General features: G+C 39.3%; 1 protein-coding gene and 1 long non-coding RNA gene across 3 annotated transcripts in view; one reads left to right on the forward strand and one right to left on the reverse strand.

Moving 5' to 3' along the window:
• Positions 1–18,530, forward strand: part of snap25a (synaptosome associated protein 25a) — a 54,490-nt gene extending 35,960 nt beyond the window's left edge. The window contains exons 5-9 of one of the 2 annotated variants that reach the window (XM_042390949.1): positions 4,949–4,997; positions 8,718–8,835; positions 13,888–14,007; positions 15,314–15,458; positions 16,944–18,530. In XM_042390949.1, the coding sequence (XP_042246883.1) occupies positions 4,949–4,997; positions 8,718–8,835; positions 13,888–14,007; positions 15,314–15,458; positions 16,944–17,012 (501 nt within the window). In that variant the 3' untranslated portion in view covers positions 17,013–18,530. Of the gene's footprint in view, positions 1–4,948; positions 4,998–8,375; positions 8,494–8,717; positions 8,836–13,887; positions 14,008–15,313; positions 15,459–16,943 lie in introns of both variants that reach the window. The other variant, XM_042390950.1, reaches the window with a different exon arrangement.
• LOC121882596 lies at positions 83–7,498 on the reverse strand. The gene is made up of 3 exons (XR_006092125.1): positions 6,147–7,498; positions 4,881–5,003; positions 83–797 (listed from the first exon to the last, which is right to left on the reverse strand). It is a non-coding gene; the product is annotated as an uncharacterized LOC121882596 (long non-coding RNA).
• Positions 18,531–18,768: the final 238 nt, after the last annotated feature.

Below are 18,768 nucleotides of genomic sequence, written 5' to 3' on the forward strand. Positions count from 1 at the left end.
CGGCTCCTCATTGATGTAAAAGTTTAATTTACAGTTCACAATTATAGTAATAAAATCTGAGACAAAATATGACACAGCAGGAAAAAGAAATTAATGTAGTGAGACTGGAATTCAGTCATGACTCAGATACGCTTTGGGGCAAAATTCGTCTGTGTGTAGATGGACTGAAAACAGCAGAAATAAGAATTTACTGCATTTATTGTTTGGCATAATCAGGAAATTAACTGCTGAACAGAAAAAATGCAACACCCTGTTAAATTCTTACAGTTTAGTAATTTGAATGTTACAGCTATGAGGCTATTTAATTTTGTTCCTGTCTTATAATTTTGTCACTGTTATTAAAATGTTCATTTTAGAAATTTGTGAATAAAGGGAGCACTGAGTAAGAACAAATGTTCATAATTTCTCAGTGTGTAGTTGTTTTCTCAAGTCCTTAGTTGCAAAATAATTATACATTAATTCTAATTGATGAATTTTACATAATAATAATTTTGGTGATGTACCCACACAACATTATGCAGCAAGTCATATTTTAATTTTGAACTTGAGGGAGCCAACATTACCAAGTTGCTACACAATGTCCCCATTATTCTCTGTTCCCAACAAAGAACACTATGCAATCCGTTAACAGACAACAATAACTGCTTGATAGAGGAGCAGAGCTGTAGGAACACACATGAAGCAAACCAAGAGGAAGACAGTGGGTTGTGTTGCTGGGCAGAGCTGAATCTGTCTTGGTACAGCGAGGACAGTAAGAAGCTCCAAGTCTTTAGTTTACATGGTTGCACTGTCGTCATCTGTAAGAGGAAGAAAAATAACGGTGAACTGTTGTTCTCCTAAGACAGAGAGATGTGTTGATTCTGTGTGAATTATACTTTATTTATTCTTAAATTTTTCTATCTGATCATTTCTATCTGGTATTAGAGTATCTGGCTTGCAACAGGGCTAAATGCAAGGAAAGTGAATAAAGACTTGTGTGATTTTGTTTCACACATTGTTAAAATTAATGACTGACCTGGCTAATGGACAGTGCCATTTCTAATCATTTTTTGCAATTCAGAAAAGAATTGTTTGATATTTAAGGAAATATGCTCATTTGCTCCCTTGCCAAGTGTTACATAGGAGGATTGACGCCACACTTTATGCTAAATATGAAGCTCAAGCCAGTAGTCGGTTAGGTTAGCTTAAAATAAAGATTAGGGAGGCTAGCTTGGCTCTGTCCAAAGGTTTAAAATAGAAACTACTACCTGAATCTCTAAAGCTACTAATTTACATGGTCTATATTTTTTGTTTAATTCTTAAGTGTAACCCAAAGTGTAAAAACAACAAGTTGTAGTTTTACAGGACGTAACGTGTCTCCAGCTAGCCTTTTCTTTAGACTAAGCTAACCAAACCATCTCCTGATTGTAGCTACATATTTAACGGACAGACATGAGAGTGGTATCGATCTTCTCATCCGACACTTGGCAAGACAGCAAATAAATGTATTTCCCAGAGGGTGGAACTATTCCTTCCACATGTTTCCTGCTGTGTGTCGTACCAAAAAACATAATTCTTATTAGTACAATATTTGTTAGATTCATTGATAACGGGTGAAATCCGACACTCAAGTATAAACCAAAACCTATGTTGTAGATATCTGTGACTTGAGTGTTTTTCTGTTTTAACTGCTTGAGTGATTGCGTGAATAGCACATTAAAGGAAATGAACTAACCATGGGGAGGATACACACACATGCACAGATACTGTAGATTGCTATTTGCTCATGTAACATTCATGCCGACAAAGAACGGTGTATTAAACTAACAGTAAAGGACAAGGAGTGACACACCAAAAGCAGATGGAAGGAAGGAGGGAATAAAAAGGGAGAGTGAAGGGTAAACGGAGAGAGGTAGAATGGATGAACAGCTGGGGGAGGGGGTATCTGACAAGCTCCCGGTGCAGATCTCAAGGTCATATTGATCATCAGTCGACATATCTCGCCAAGCAGCTCCACCCTACGACTGTACTGCAGGCAGGGAGGGGTTGAAGGCGAGGCAGAGGCAGACTGAGGAAGAGCGTGAGGATAAAGTGTACAGCTCCTCCAGTTTAATGGACAGTCAGAAAGATAAGGAGGGCACTGAGATATTTTTCTATATCTGAAGGGGAGGGGGGGGGGGGGTTGAATAAAAGTTTGATAAGAAAACAACAGCCATGAGGTGAGAAAATGGTGGCGAGTGAAGAACACACTGAGGAAAAGAAAGACATAGAGGCATTCAACTCTGTGATTATAGTTTCATAGTTTAAATGATTCCTCTTGTTGCTCATTGCTATGAATATATGCTATTAACACTCAAATAGCTGATATTAAAACTGGCATTCCTTTTAGATTTTAAATTTCTGATATCAAATACAAAAGCAGATTCTTATTGAATAAACTTCCACTTTTTCAAATCACTGCACACCCTGATTACGTTTGTTCTCTGAAGCTTTCACCTGGAAGGTTTACACTTGAAGCACTTCTAAGCAATCGATTAGTGCCTACATGGTCACGTCAAGCAACTCAGCTGTAAAAGAGTGTTTATCGCCATTAAATAGCCAACTGCAGAAGCTTGGTTATTCCACAGTTTGCCCTGCAGCGGTTAGCTTGCTCTTTGCTTTGGCTCTTAAAAACAAAGATTGTTAAAAGAAATGCAGGATATTAAAAAGTTGCATTCTGTTTAAAAGATACAAAATCAAATCCTTTGATGAGAGAGAGATAATTGGCTTCATTTTACTACCATTGTTTACTCCACCAAGTAGTGCTCTTTACTACAAGGATGTTTTTAAAAGCAAAGATCCTTAAGAAAAATGCACAGAAACATTCTCATCTGATGAAGGACAGTTGCCAACCTGGAAAATACTAACATTGGAGGAATCATTTAAGTTGCAGCAAACACCAAACACAAACCCCTAAACCTGTAACCATAATCTCCTATCAAAAGCAAAAATCCATCATTTGACATATATGAAAATCTTGCAGCCTATCTGTACATAATGCTAAAATGTATAAATCCTTTATGGGATCATGGTTGATTATTCCTCGGAGTTTCCCCAGGGACACATTTCAACTACTTTGGGATTTCTCCTGGACGGAGGCGAGCACGAATTATAATTTATACACCAGAATTTCCTTATTACTCCCCTCTCGCCTCCTAAACTGCTGATGAGGCGCGTGTGTGTGTTGGTGTGCGTTTGTGCACGCTAGAGTACATGTGTATGTGTGTGAGCACACGGACACACCATAATCTTATTTATGCCTATCAGGCCGGGCCAGGTGCTACATCTTAGTGTGGCGGTGCTGCATTTCTAAGAGGCAGAGAGGAAGAAGAGTTGTGCATAAGCAAGTGTCGCTATCCGCTGCCTCCTCACACTCTTTTTTTTTTACCAGCATGAAAACCTACAGCCAACCCAGCCTATCAGTGACTAATAGCTTTAGTGATGAATGCTCATGCAGGCTCAGCTGTTCGGATGTTTCACAGTCGGGGAGGAATTAAAATAAAATTCTGAAGGTTGAAGGAAAACCAACAGACAATCTACATTTTAAATGTGGGGAAAAAAGAGAACATGTCCTACTCACAGGTTACAAGCAATACTAATTAATGGTCCAGAGGTCTGACGACTGCTGACGAAGGCTGACTCTCAGATGGAGGGGGTGTTGGGATCCTTTAATTAATTGTGTCATTTGTATACGAGGGAAATCCAATGGCAGGGGTTCTCATTTTAATGGGAACTCTCCTTTGCTGTCAGCGTTATTATTGTTAATCTCCTGAGGGCCATTTTCAGGTTTCCTGCTTAAGGTGTAACGGCCAAATGACCTTTGCCCGTTCTAATCAATAACCAGCCTACGTGCTGATGTTGGGGGAGCAAAATTTTCTAATTTTTTTCCTTCAGGAGTATGGAGGACCACAAGTGTCATACAATAAAGCATTTAATTGATTAATAACTAATTGTACAATAAAAACAGGAATTAAATTGGTTTTATTGGTTTAATAAATTGGTGCCCGAAGTTAGAATTATGCCTACTAATACCTATAAAGCTCAAAAGATACTTAACACATTATATTTGAATTGTTTAATCTGTATATATATGAAAATGTAAAAACAACAAATGTGGTTTTATGGATCGTTGCATGCTAAAATGTTCTTTGTTTTCTGTTATTTTTTTCACCAGGCCAGTGACAAGCTAGGGCCATGTTATCTGTTTTCCTCAACTTGCAGTCTTTATGCTAAAATAAGATAATTGTCTCCTAAATACAAAGCATATAGACATAAGCATGGTATGAATCTTCCCATCTAACAATTCAGTTCAATTCAATGGGCTTTATTGGCATGAAAGTTTCAAGAACAATGTTGCAAAAGCATCAAAATAGAATTTGTCCAAATATTTGGACAGTACAAAATAACAATAAAATGAACATTAACACAACATTAAGATCGATATGTATTAATTATATATATATATATATATATATATATAAATACACTAACTCTAACTAACTCACTAACTCATAGCAAGGATATGAGTAAGTCCCAAAATATCAAAGTCTTACTTAAATCATGTGATGTATACAGTAACTCTTCTGCTATGAAGGTTTGCTAGCCAGGTGGTTGCTAGCTGGGAGTTTAGTTGTCTTCAGGTTGTGTGTTTTATATCTATAGAAGAATTTAATATCATATAATGCAGAATAGAGAGAAAGAGCAGGGAAGAAATGAATAGTTTTTCAACTCTGCACAAAGAAAAGAGGAAAAGGAAAATGGTGAAAAGTGGAAAGGGGAAGTGTGACATGGATATAGCTTATGGCAGCACATATTTTTCAGTCGCCACTAATTCTCTACGGTGTTATAGCCTCATTACTGACCTCTATTTCATTTTATTTCTCCTCTCTCCCTCACCCCTCCTTGCTACCTGCCTGTCTTTGGGGAGTAGAGCAAAGATGCCGGCATCAGGACTTTGGTTATGTTGGACGAGCAGGGAGGTAAGTCTGCAAGAGGAGAGATGGCGAGTTCAGTCATTAGCTACATACATATTAGTAACTAAGCTATTAACAGTCAAACTCTGGTATAATAATTATGTGTTTAATATAATTGATATATTTATTACATATGGTATGAAAACACTTGTGAATGGATGGATTGTTTCATATGCAGTTGCTTGTTTTCTTTGAAATGCATTTCCAAACTAATTCATTTTTTTCCCGTTTTTTTAAAAAATTTTTAAAGTAATATCTCCTTTGGTTTTTATTTAAAGCATGGTTTATTTAAATTGCTTTTGGTCAAGGGTGCCAGTTTAACTGTGGGGATTTTTTTCTTACTTTCAGCTTCCTTTAACCTTTGTTTCCTTTTGCTAACATTTTTCTTTTGTTTTGCTAACTGCTTTTTATTTGCCAGCGTCTTTTTAAAAAAAAAAAAAAAAAATCATTAGCTAACAAAGACAACGAAAGGAAATCTTGAAAGTGCCAAAAACATGAACAGGTCCAACGAAGAATAATTAAGCCAGCCTCTGCAGTGCCAAAACCCTACAGCTCAACATCAAGATAAATGATTTCTTGTCCAGAATCCAGTCGTGTTAACTTGTTTTGCAGCAGGTGGCAGGGTGACTTCTAGCCTGATCTTGGATCTGTTTGTGCAGTAATCATCTTCATTAACATTTTGGATGCTTTAGGCTCAGTAACCTTGAATTCAGTACCAACAGATGTTACATTTTAACGCACCATTTACCGCTAATGAGTCTTATAAATAAATAAATGGCAGCAGAAATGCCACCTCTCTATAAATATTATATGGTTTTGCTAAATTCTTATGATATTGCAATTTGGCCAACCTGTCTCTGGCCTGATCCTGTAAATATTACGGGTGGCCTACATGCCCAAACAGGTCTGAGAAGGAGGCCCTTCCACACTGCTGACAGTCCAGAGGTGTAAAAATGCAAGAGGTGGATAAGAGAAACGATCGATTTAGCTGGTAATGACAAAATATTCAATCACTCCTCAATCAACCCGTATACTGCTTTGTAAAATCCCTGGTTGCATGTAGTTTGTCAGTGAGTGAGCCAACATACAATACATGGTTTATAGTGTGCAACATCAAACAGTACATATTGGCAGTGTGAAGCTATGAAAAGGTACCTTATGCTTCACTCGGCTCTAGGGAGGAAATGGGCCCTCAGCTCTCCCATTGGCTGGATGGCATGTTAATCAATTCACCAGTCCTGTAAAAGAGCCTTAATTGCACCAACACGGTTGTTCACTCAGGGAGATGAAAGCTCCATCCCTCCTCTGGCCATCCATTTATCCCCTCATCCCTTGTGTCCACAGTGCTATTCTGCACCCTCAGGATTGCTACTTCAAAACCAATTGCAACGGCTGACTGGACACACAGGCAACTGTAAGCCTGAGCTGACCTCTGACCCTGCATTATTGACTTTTGTGCAAGCAGTAAAGCCTGTAGCTCTATAGCACTTGATACTGGAGACAGTTATTAAAGGGTGTAGAGGTTTGATTTTGGTGATAGAAAATATAAAACCTTTAGCCACTGACCATTTTTTCTTAACAATCGCCTTTTATTGAGCAAAACATGCTCAGTGCTGTTACTCTACTTAACTCTAATAACACTGACTGAACAAGGATCCTTTCTTGGTTGAATATATTTACATAAATGCATGCAAACCTGGGATTTTACAAATCTGAACAAGTCAATGAACTAGTTTCTGAATCCGCTCCATATTTGACTGTGCCTCACCCTTTCACACTCTGCCTGCACCGTATTTCCTTTTATCACAGTCAGAATGGAAATTCTCTGTGCTGTGGAAGAAAGCCACCAACACACCATTCACCACATCAGCATGACAAAGTCCCTGACGCTCATAAACCAGAATCCAATCATACTTAAAAATCCTCTCAGTTACCTTAATGTTTGCAAAGCCAGACAAAGCAACACGGGCAGTTTTCAGTTAGAGAGGCGAGTTTTAGTCATTTCATTGTGACAGGAATGTTGATCACTGTAATTAGTTGCCATTTTAGGGTGTCTTAACTTAAAGGTAAGCCCATAAAAGCCATGTATCTGAATGATTCTACTAACTATTACGGTTCGTAAAGTGCTGCTAGGGCTTGGTCAGACCTAAGCACATGTACCTAACAAAGACACATTTTGCCTTAAATTAGATGGATGTACGAACAGCAAAAATGAGCAGCTTCAGCTCAGCCTAATTCTTACTGGTTGTAGATCAGGAGAGAGTTGAAAAAAGACCTGTCAGTGTTACAGGATTGCCACAGTAAACAGCTCTTAAGAGAGGGATTTTTTTTTCCTTTGGACTGATGGAATATAAAAATATTTTCTCTGAACTCAGTTACAAGGATTTGAACTCCAAGGGAACAATTCCTACTCTCTCATTCTCTGACTTTGACACATAGCACGTGTTTCAAGGGACCGTTAAAGGAATAATTCAATATTTTGAGAAATATGCATATTTGTTGTCTTGCCACTAGTTAGATGAGAAAATGATAACACTGTCATGTCTATACAGTAAATATGAAGCTACAGCCAGGAGCTAGTTAGGTTAGCTTAGCATAAAGACTGGTAACAGGGGGAAACGGCTAGTCTGGATCTGTCCAAAGGTAACAAAATCTGCCTACCAACACCTCTAAAGCATTACTACGTTATATCTAGTTTGTTTAATCTGTAGAAAGACTGAAGTGAAAGGTGTCTCCGCTGGTAAAACCACAACATGTCGTTTTCAAACTTTATTTTTGTACAGATTGAACAAACAAGATATAAATAGAGCTTTAGAGGTGCTGGTGGGCAGATTTTGTTACCTTTGGACGCAGCCAGGCTAGTTTCCCCTGTTTCCAGTCTTTATGCTAAGCTAACACCTAAATTTTCCTTTGTGGGATCAATAAAGTTTCATTTTATCTCTTATCTTACATTAAGCTAACTAGCTGCTGGCTGTAGCTTCATATTTACCGCCCAAATATGAGAGGGAGTCATCAATATTCTCATCTAACTCTTAGCAAACAAGTGTATTTGCCAAAAGGTCAAACGGTTCCTTTAACATCAACGTTAATTTCTACTTTCTACCGAATTCCCCAAGTATATTAAGAAATTATATTCATGTCATTATTTGAGTTTTTGTGCTTTTTATACCATTCTCTGGCCAAAAATTCAGTAAGTGCACATAATCTTATTTTTTCCCACCAAATCGATACACTCAATATAAACCCAGTTCAGTCTTAATCTCTCAGTCTGACACACACAAGCACATACACCCAGTTGATCAGTTGCTGCTCATCATAAGTCATATTTCTGTCAATCAGTCAATGAAATTCATTCCACTACTGTCATCCCTTTGTCCTGACCAGAGCAACTCGATCGTGTTGAAGATGGCATGAACCATATCAACCAAGACATGAAGGAAGCCGAGAAAAATTTAAAAGATTTAGGGAAATGCTGTGGGCTTTTCATATGTCCATGTAACAAGTAGGTACTGACAATGTGCCCCAAAGGTTCTTTACATATGTGGTGGCGTCCAGTTTTTCCTCTTTTGTTTTCTTTTTTGTTTTACTTTCTTTCGTCACAGTGAGTGTCTGAAGTTGTTGTCTTCTCTCCTTTGTCCTCTCTTTATCTCTCTCTTCCTCTCCTCTTCCTCCTTCTCTCTTCTCGTGCTTCGTTCTGTGGGGGATAAATGACTTGTGTTTAATCAGAGCAACTGGAGCGCATCGAGGAGGGAATGGACCAAATCAATAAGGACATGAAGGATGCAGAAAAGAATTTGAACGATCTAGGGAAATTCTGTGGTCTTTGCTCCTGTCCATGTAACAAGTAGGTGCTGCTTGCCTGCCTGCCTGCCTGCCATTCAAAAATTAGAATAAATATCTGAGAAACAAAAAAATAACCGAGGTAGAAGTGACATCATGATGGTGATCAGCCAATAGTCCGCTCTGCTCCTGCTCCAAATGAACACTGACTCTTCCCCTTTCACATCCATACGAGGTGGACACAGGAGGCCGTGATATGCTTTAAAATGAAGTCCCTCACACACACATGCACACACACACACGCACACAAACAGTACACTTTAAGTCGAACTGAAATTTTGATTCTCTGCACTTTTTGCGTAAGGAAATATAACCTAAAATGAGACTGAATGATGTCTGAGAACTAGAAGATGCACTGTCAAGCTCCATTGTGCACTACTGTCTGGAGGACATCATAGCCTACAAATGTTGATACAAGACATCCTTTTTCCCCCCTTTACCCCTCAACAAGCACCCAGAGCACTGGTTATGTACCCACAGTGATTTAAGACATCTGTCCCTTAATAACACTCTGAGGATCCATAGTGCTGTTACGTTTGTATTCCACTCAGAAAGTGGAAGCTAGTTAGCTTAGCTTGCCAGCGTTTGCGCTGATTCCCACTGCGCATTACTTTTTGTTCTCCTGCTGAGTCATCGACAGCTCCCACAGACTCCAACACACTCAGTAGTGTTTTTGTCTTGTATTATAGAAAGAGTTTAGCTAACGTTAGCTGTCTTTGTCATGGGTCCTAATGTGGCAAATGACCAGACTGTCTTGACGTTACTCTGTCAAGACACAGGGAGTGTCCACATCCCAGACAGGGGCTAAGCAACAGCTACAATGTCAGCCCCCCATCTGGTTAACTGCATTTGTGGACACAAACTATTTTTAGTGCCTGCCACAAAGATCTTACACCATTTAAATTACCAGTACTGACAATGTCAGTCGGAGCCAAAAATCCACGCCCTCTGGAGAACGCTAATGCAGGGGCGCTGTCACTGCAGGAAAAGAAATAAAACTTGATTTGTTCGTTTTGGCGACGTACAACAATGATTTACACTGTGTATTGATTTCTAAGCAAAAACAAAATTTAATTTCAGTTCGACTTTAATGCAAATTCAGACAACATATGCAGACATATACTATGGATTATTGCGGGCACATGCAGCAGCCTTGGATTCTTATGGTCGCCATCTCCACTGGATCGGCCTCCAGACAAACAGTAGCTCCACGACTGGCAAGCATCTCGTAGTCCATCAGTCTGAGCCATCGCTACCTGATTGGCTTCTGAGAAGTAGCGCTAATACTTTTAGCTTACAAACCGTGTCATTAGACTCAAACTTCTTTATGTCTTTCCTGCTGCCTTGCACAGTCAAACCACATATGTGCAATCAGACTGCCGAGAACCAAATCTTATAAAGACAAGCTCAGAAAGTCCAGTCCTCAACATAAGCTCTCCTCCACTCAGCCAAGGCCATGGTTCATCAATAAGTGCCTCTATTAACACCCTTATACCAAGTGCTCTTCTCCAAGTGCCCTATACTCTAAGCTTCCACTTCTCCAAACACCTTTATAATGGGAGTCATCTACATGCGGGTGTAGCCATTATGGAAGTCCCACTCATAACATTTCTACAGATTCCTCCTGAAGAGGAATTCTTTTTTCAGTGTTGATGTTGGGTGATGGGACTTCTACAATGGTATCACCATAGCTGTTGGCCCTCCCAACTGTAAACCAACCTAGGTTCAACTAAAAGAGCAGGGCTAGGGCTCCCGAAGCATCTTGGCACTCAGATCATCTCATTGTGTTGACTCCGGCTGGAAATTCAGTGATCTTGGTCCCAAAATGCCTTTGGTCAGCCTGGTCCAGGACTGTTTGACACTTCTCCTCATCTGCATGATCTTTACCACCACCACACCGCTCTAACATCCAGTAGATCCTCACCTTTTTGCAGGCAACGAGACCTTTCTGTTTCCCCTGAACACCTCCCCTCCCCCACCACCATTTTTGAACCACCAAGTGCCAGTGACATGGAATGACTGGCGAGCATGACCCTTTGAATGCTCATGCATGCATGACAGTGCAAGTCATAACAGCAATGCTACACATGATGATGCTAAGATCATGATGCTGATATTAACAATGAAGGTGATGTTGATGATGTTGATGGTGATGATGATGATGATGATGATATGATGAACAAATACTTTTATGTTTCATTTATTATGAGCAGTACAAAGCCGGGAGGAAAGAAAAAGAAGAAAAACATTGTTGATCAATGAGGGAAAGTTGATTCAGCTTAAAACAGATATTTTAAAAAGATCATAAAGGTCCTGAAAAATCGATTTTGCATTATTATATCTTGTCAAAATGTCAAAGAAATACTTTCAGATATCTCACTGTAAAAACAGCGCAACAAAAGTCACTGTTAGGATGATTGGAGACGTATTTTTGGTGATTTTGTATATACAAAATATGTCAGTTGAAGTCCCAAAGGTATGAAAAATAAAGAAAAGAAAAAAAAGAATGCTACATGACCAAACTGTCAAGTGAAAGAAAGACAGTAAAGATGTCACAAGGAGGCAAAAATGACAGTATCACACATTCAAGGCAAAAGAGAAAAACAGGAGCGATGGGAGCTGGAAACTAGGTTAGGACACATGCGCGGAGAGACATTTTCAGGGATGTAGTCATGTTTCTCTGTACAAAGGGTACATCATGCCACTGCGCATGTACTGTGTGGTACCCTTGTCTTTACATGGCTCGGCGTGGTGATACAGCTCACTGCTGCCTCGTATTTCCCTCTGGTTCTTCTGCAGTTTCTCTGCAGTGCCACCTCTCCTGCAGAGCGCTGTGCTAAATTAGCCTTTATCCTGCACTGGCTGTTCGACATTACTGCTCGCTATGTTCCCTCTCCCGCAGGGAACTCGCTCACATGTAGGTCAGCCACATCAGATAGTGGCATGATAGCCTGCTGGGAAGTTGACTCAAACTAAATGCACACATAGATAGATGCTAGAAAGACAAAAGAAACATTTATTTGTTGGATTTTTCCCCACTACTCAAAAAGTGAGACTTTATTCCATCATACGTGCTGCTCATTGTATTTCTGAATCCCTTCAGCAAACTGGCTGTCTATCAGAATAAGCTGACTTTGACTAGACTGTTTTTTTGGTGCTTAATGCCTTGGAATTCTGGCTGTCTGCATGCCACTGTTAGCGGATTTTGATTGGTGGACAGCTCAATTTGCAGGTCACTCAGGGAATGAATTAGATAGAAGGAGTTCACTTTTACCACAGGATCCGCACTACTCGTATGATCGAATCAGATCATCTCAGTTCAATCACAGCAAAGCTGATTAGAGCAGTGCATTACATCAATTCTGAGACTGCAGAGAGGCAAATTGCAAAGGGGAACAAAACTGGATATCAAATGGAAGGAAAGTGATGTGAGAGGAGAGGAGAGAAGAGGAGAGGAAGAGATAGAATGAAACTAACAAATGTATCAGGGAACAAAAGGACAAAAGGAAGAGAACAAGAAAGATGAAAATGACATACAAAAAGAAAGGACTCAGACAAGGGAAGCATGTGTGTTTACCACACTGGGGTGTGTCAGCAGGGACAGGGAGCTAAGCGAAGTCTTGCCTCAGTCCATTTCTATTAATAAAAGCTGAGTAGGAGGCTAAGCTATCGCCATCTCTGATACAGCTAGAATACATCCACACAGCACTCCAAGGTTATACAAAACTCAGCAACTGAGGCTAAAATACAGACAAAGAACTGACAGAATATTGGTGAATGGATGGAGGAAAAATATGTTGAGATAAATTACTCAGAAACATCAGTGTTAAACTGATTCGAGAGGTGAAAGGTGTTTGGCTGCCTTGCCATCACAAGTGCCTTAAAATGACTATTATTGCTTTTGGAGATACAAAAATGCTAAAACTATAACTAAAGAAATAAAAATGAACCTCTAACTGTTACCTTCCCCTCTATCTCTGACTCTTTTGTGCCAAAACAGATGCTGAATCTGACGGTGTGAAGTTTGACAGGCAGAGTGAGGTGACATTTACAAAGCCACGCAGCGGAGCTGTGATTGCATATCGTGTTAGCGCAGTTGTATTTGTCAGTACACTTTTTCCTTATTGAGACAGAAGCAGATTTAGATGAATCCCATGGATTTACTAGTGTCGAAATCCTGATCGCACTCTTCACTCCTCTGCCTCACCGCTACCTGACATCCCAGCTTGTCCAGAAAAGCAGTGACCTTTTATAAAAAAACACAAAGCGGGGATGAGGGGAGTGGCTGTCAGGACCAGGAATAGTTAACCATAGTGTTATTCTCTGTTAACTTCCTCCAGTTTCTTGTTTTGTTTTGTTTCCTTTTGTCGTTTCGCAGTTTGTTCTCCGCATTAATTGTCGTCCCTCCTAATGATGTGACAGTCCTGTACACTCTGTGTTGTTTGTCTGCCAAAAGCTCGTCTCTTCTCTGTTTTCTGTCACACTGGGACATTCAACTGTGGGAGTGGGGTGGGTTTATCCTTGCAACAACACAGAAGTGCCAGTAGGATGGTTAAAAGATTTAAAAAAAAAAAAAAAAAAAAAGATTCCTAAATATAGCTATTGAAGTGCATGTCTACATTATACAAAACAGGCAGATGTGACTTAGCATACAAGGCTTGCCTGATTCTGAACAGTATGTTATATACCTACAAGATATAACATCACACACATTACTATTGTGTTAAAACAGAATGAGCCTGTACCTACTAAACCCAATCTACCAACCAGTCCATGTCTGCTATGCTTTGCTTGACTTAGTCTAGTCCCCACTGTTACTCATATATTTATGTGCTGGATGCATGAAACCAAATAACACCTTTGTGTCAGCTGATCACGCTACATACTGATATATAAACATATACTGAATATGCTGCTGCAGTACCTCAAATCCAAGGCTCTCGTTGTAGATATTGACTAATGGGGAGCCAGCCTGGTTGAGGTAAATGATGAAGCGCTCAGTCAAACTGTTGAGTAACTGTCCCTCCTCGTCCTCCCCGTCCCTGCCGGCGGCCAGGATGAAGAGCGGTGCCAGCAAGGCCTGGGGGAACAATCAGGATGGGGTGGTGGCCAGCCAGCCCGCCCGCGTGGTGGACGAGCGTGAACAGATGGCCATCAGTGGAGGCTTCATCCGCAGGTAAGAGGGGGGAGCTTGAGTTTTATGCATCAAAACACCTAAAGCTTCAAGTGGACGGATATAAGCGAGAAGGAGATGGAGGGAATTAGAGGGTATGCGTTGAAAGAGAATGTATATCGTGTGTCCATGTGGAGGTGATGCAGACATTTCAGGCTGTAAGGGAACCATACCATAAAGGCACCAATGTGAAAGGGAAAGATGAAAGCAACGTTATACAAAATGATTAGAGAAAGAGTTTGATATCTTGGGAAATGCACTTATTCACTCTCTTGCTGAGAGTTATATTTTACATTTGCTGAAAGTCCTCTAGAGGTCAGTAACAGCCAACGTACAGGTGCAAAGAACACCGGAAAACACTGGAGTTAAGTGGAAATGAGTAGGAGCATAAAGGAGGTCAAGAGATTAATTAATTCTCCCACCTCTTATTTCTTTGTCTTAATAGTGTACATCAGTGTTCCCCTTCTAACTGAACTCTCACTCAATAAGCTGCTAAAGCCTTTTTTTTATTATTCCACACTTAAATTGCTTTTAATGTCAGAAAACCAGCTGGATGGTGACGTGAGCTTCCTGATAGTGGTACTTACTGGTGTTGTGCAGAGTAAACACAGCTAACCACCATTTTACTTGCGTCGTGAAAAGGGTTTACCCACATCGTTAGGTCTTACATAAGTGTGTCTCGTCTTAGATGTCATTGTGTTTTAAGTACTTCTATGGGAATAAAGGAAGACATCAAGGAATAGTTTGAAATATTTACAGGATATAATTAATATTTTGCGTTTGTTGACAGGAGATTGTAGTTTACATTCTTCTTATTCACATACACCACTGTTAGTAATATAATTCTGTGTTGTCCATTCCAGACAAAGACCCATATTGAATCTCTGTAATATGTAAATGGATTTTTATCTCAATCTGTATTCTTCAAAATTGTATTTGTGCCACTGCAGTCCAATATGTGTTGTGTTATTTCTTATTCCATTTTTTCCCCAAATTAAGACTTCATATAGATCCTTTAAAGGCATTAAAAACAACATTTTGAAATAAGTATTATGAGCATGAATTAATTTAAACTAGAAGAATACAGCAGTAAAATAGAAGCACAAGAGCCTCCTAGTGTCCAGATGTCTGGTCTGAGGTCAGACTCTGCTTTGCGGAGACAAGGAAAGGATCAGAGGTGAAATATGTATGAGGGGGCCACAGAGGGAGGTCAGCGTGGCAGTTTGTGGTGTGTGTGGCCTGGTGTTAATGCAGACAGCACAATATTTACATCTGCCCCTGCCCTGTGTGTGTGTGTGTGTGTGTTTAGGGTAACAGACGATGCCCGGGAAAATGAGATGGACGAGAACCTGGAGCAGGTGGGTGGCATCATCGGTAACCTGCGCCACATGGCCCTGGACATGGGCAACGAGATCGATACCCAGAATCGCCAGATCGACAGGATCATGGAGAAGGTACACACACACACACACACACAATGAGATCTAGATTTATTGTACATTATACATATAAACATAGCTCTATTTAATCAAGTCTTATTGCATTCTGTGGCTGAAGGTCATAAGCCTGAATATTTCCATTTATTTTTCCTGATTTTCTGATTATTTTACCTGTAATTACTTATTTTATTTCCACTGAGATTAAGATATTGTTTAATGATGATTCAGCTAAGACAAAAGTTTCCACACAAGAAACCTTTATTCATCTGCATAAGCCTCTGAGACCTCTTGTGACAAGGTGCAGCAATTTCAGAACTGGCATTCAGATCATATTACACTCCATTCAAAACAAAATGAACTAATTTATGCAGAATGGTACATTAGCACCTGTGGCCCACTACATCCACACAGTACTTTTGTCAACTTCAATATTAAGGAAAACAACAGAAGACTGAATTAAATTTGGAAACAGAAACATCAAAACAAGAAAACAAGCATTTCTCTCAGTGCAAATCAGAACATTTGGGTCATCACTCTTCAGCCCACTGTAGAGCAGTGATTACCAACCACAGGCACTTGTACCTTAGGGGGTCCATTTGTAGTTGCCAGGGGGTCCATGGAGAGAATGTGGCTTAACTAATTTGAAAAAATTGACATTACAATTTGATTATTTAAAATCTATAGGCCCACATGTTGAGTCAGCTTTAACACCTGAACATCACGTGTTGTGATTGTTAGCCAGTGGACACAGAAGTATAAACAGTAAGCTAACTGTAATGGATAAACAGTTATATTTAGCTCAAAATAATGGAAATGGTTTAAATAGTTAGCTAAAAGTGATGGATAAATGGTGAAAAATCGATGTTTGGAATGGTTAGCTGAAAGTAATGGATAAATTGTTGAAATAGTTGACCCTAGCTAAAACTAATGGGTAAATGTGTAAGCTAGTTTGCTAAAAGTAGTGGATAAATTGTTGAATGTAGAACACAAGGCTGCTATAATTTAAACAGTAATTACAAATTGGTTAATGAACATGTGCTTTCTGTTGTACCTCTATTGATACAGTTGACTTTTAGCAAATTTCAAAAGATTGACTGAGATTCTGATCTTATTTTGGGGTCAAGTGGACATGAGGGGCTGTTATGCAGGTCACATATAGTTGATGCCCAACAGAGCTACAATATCTTCAGTACATATCTTTTCATTACAACTGCAAGACATACTGATGTTATGAGTCCAAATCCTGCCATAACTACCACTTAGTATGTCCTCAATGGTAGCTATAGACCTGTAATATCTTAGTAGGACTACTTGGTTAGATAAAGATTAGTTAAAAACAAATCAACACCACATTTATTAGGAATGATTGGCGTTTTCATGAGCAAGAGCAGCACATTGTCTTGGACACTGTAAAACTGTTTTCAATACTCAGCTGAAAATACTAATTGATACAAGCAAACTTATATTCTTCTCTTCTTTCTCCCTTTTTCCTTCAACCAGGCTGATTCCAACAAGACCAGGATTGACGAGGCCAACCAGCGCGCCACAAAGATGCTGGGCAGTGGCTAAACGCCCTAATCCCAGATCTCGATCGTCCCGGTGTCCTGCGCCGCACATCGACAGGCGCTGACATGCTTTCATCATGGTATTGACCTTCTAGGTTTGCACACATGCACATATCACCTCCCCTCCCCATTGTAAATGTTGTTCTGTGTGTCGTCTGTCAAGCTTTTTCAAGATGATTGTCCTCGTAAAAAGATGATTTCTTATACTCCGTATATCATTCTTTCCAAAGGTTGTATATAGTGCTGACTTGATGGCTCTCTAGCTCACATGTGAAGTTTTTATTCTCTTTATCAAAATATATATATATCATATATTATTAAATATCATATATAATATATATATATATACACAAGTACACTGCTCTGGATGACAAGTATATAATAGGAATGCTATACAAGCTGTTTGTTTTGATTCTTTTTCCTTTTCAGTATCTCAGTATCGTCTTAGTAAAACTGTGTCATTCCATTTAGGCTACTGTCATGCTCCTTATTTTGGTGTTGTCACGACAAAAGGGAGAAGACTGACGGAAAAACATGAGTAAAGATTTACTAAGTGACAGTATAAATGAATGGGATCGCAAAGAGCACTTACAATCAAAAGGCAGTCGTTGGTACATTTTCCTTCATCGCAATCATACTGAGTTACTGTTTAGACAATGTGCAACTAGACTCTCTGTAGCTGTATTAGACATTGCATTCCAAGTGATGTGAATTGTGCGTTCTCTGCATGACAAATGGTAGATTTTAGTCTTATAAATAAAACCTGTCTGAAAAATATATATAAAAAATGATATCATGGCAGTAGCAAATTGACAAAACGCATGCTCAGTATTAGGACACAGTTGATCGTTCCATACTCCTGCAAGTTTGCAATAGTGCCACTCTTTCTGTCTTGATATATTTACCAACTGTGACCATCTCGTTGTAAAATAATGCAAAAGGGATCAAAAAAGTGAGATTACGACGAAAAAAACATGAGGACTTTGGGGTTGTATTGCAAAAAAAAATGACCTGTTTTCTAAATGATTATGCAGTTCAGTGATGAAGATGTTGATTATGTGCTGAAAGATGAGGACTGGTTGTGTACTGTAATATAGGTTTTGGATGCTCTGAAAAAAAAAATAAACGTTTGCAATGTAAAGCAAAGACGCATATTTCTGAGAGACCTTACTTTTATAAGAAGACTGTATCTGTAAGTTTATTCTCCCCGTGTGGTTTGTTATTGGTAAAATAATGATAATATTGAATAACAATAACTATACTCTGAAACAAAAAAAAAATACATACAAAAGGGTTTTTTGTTGCTTCTGTACTTTAGAGCTATGCACACCAAATCGCCAAAATGTCGAGTAGTTAGAGTAAGGTGATTAAATACCTAAACCTGAATGACACAATAGGTTAAACTGTGAGATTGATGTCCTCAACGCATGTAATATTAAAGACTCCCTCTCTGTATCCTGTCAGTGTGTGAAGTGGTGGACATTTTGTAGCTAGCTGAATTGATTAAAAGTAATAAACCCTAGTCGCACCCGTGTCTGTCTTTATTGCTCCTGCCAGTTGAGAGGCTTTTCCTGCTCTGTCTAAAGTCCAGGGTGATATTTGCAGAGAACACCACTCAGTTTAAGCATTAGTACATGTAGATTATCACTGATATGGCAGACAGTCCACCCAAAATCCCCTTTATTCCTAACTGCTCTGAACAAGCATAATCTTTACTAAAAATCATGATACACGGACAGTTAATAAGACGTGTGCAGCTG

This window comes from Thunnus maccoyii, chromosome 17 (genome assembly GCF_910596095.1).
Source record: "Thunnus maccoyii chromosome 17, fThuMac1.1, whole genome shotgun sequence".
NCBI classification, from domain to species: domain Eukaryota; kingdom Metazoa; phylum Chordata; class Actinopteri; order Scombriformes; family Scombridae; genus Thunnus; species Thunnus maccoyii.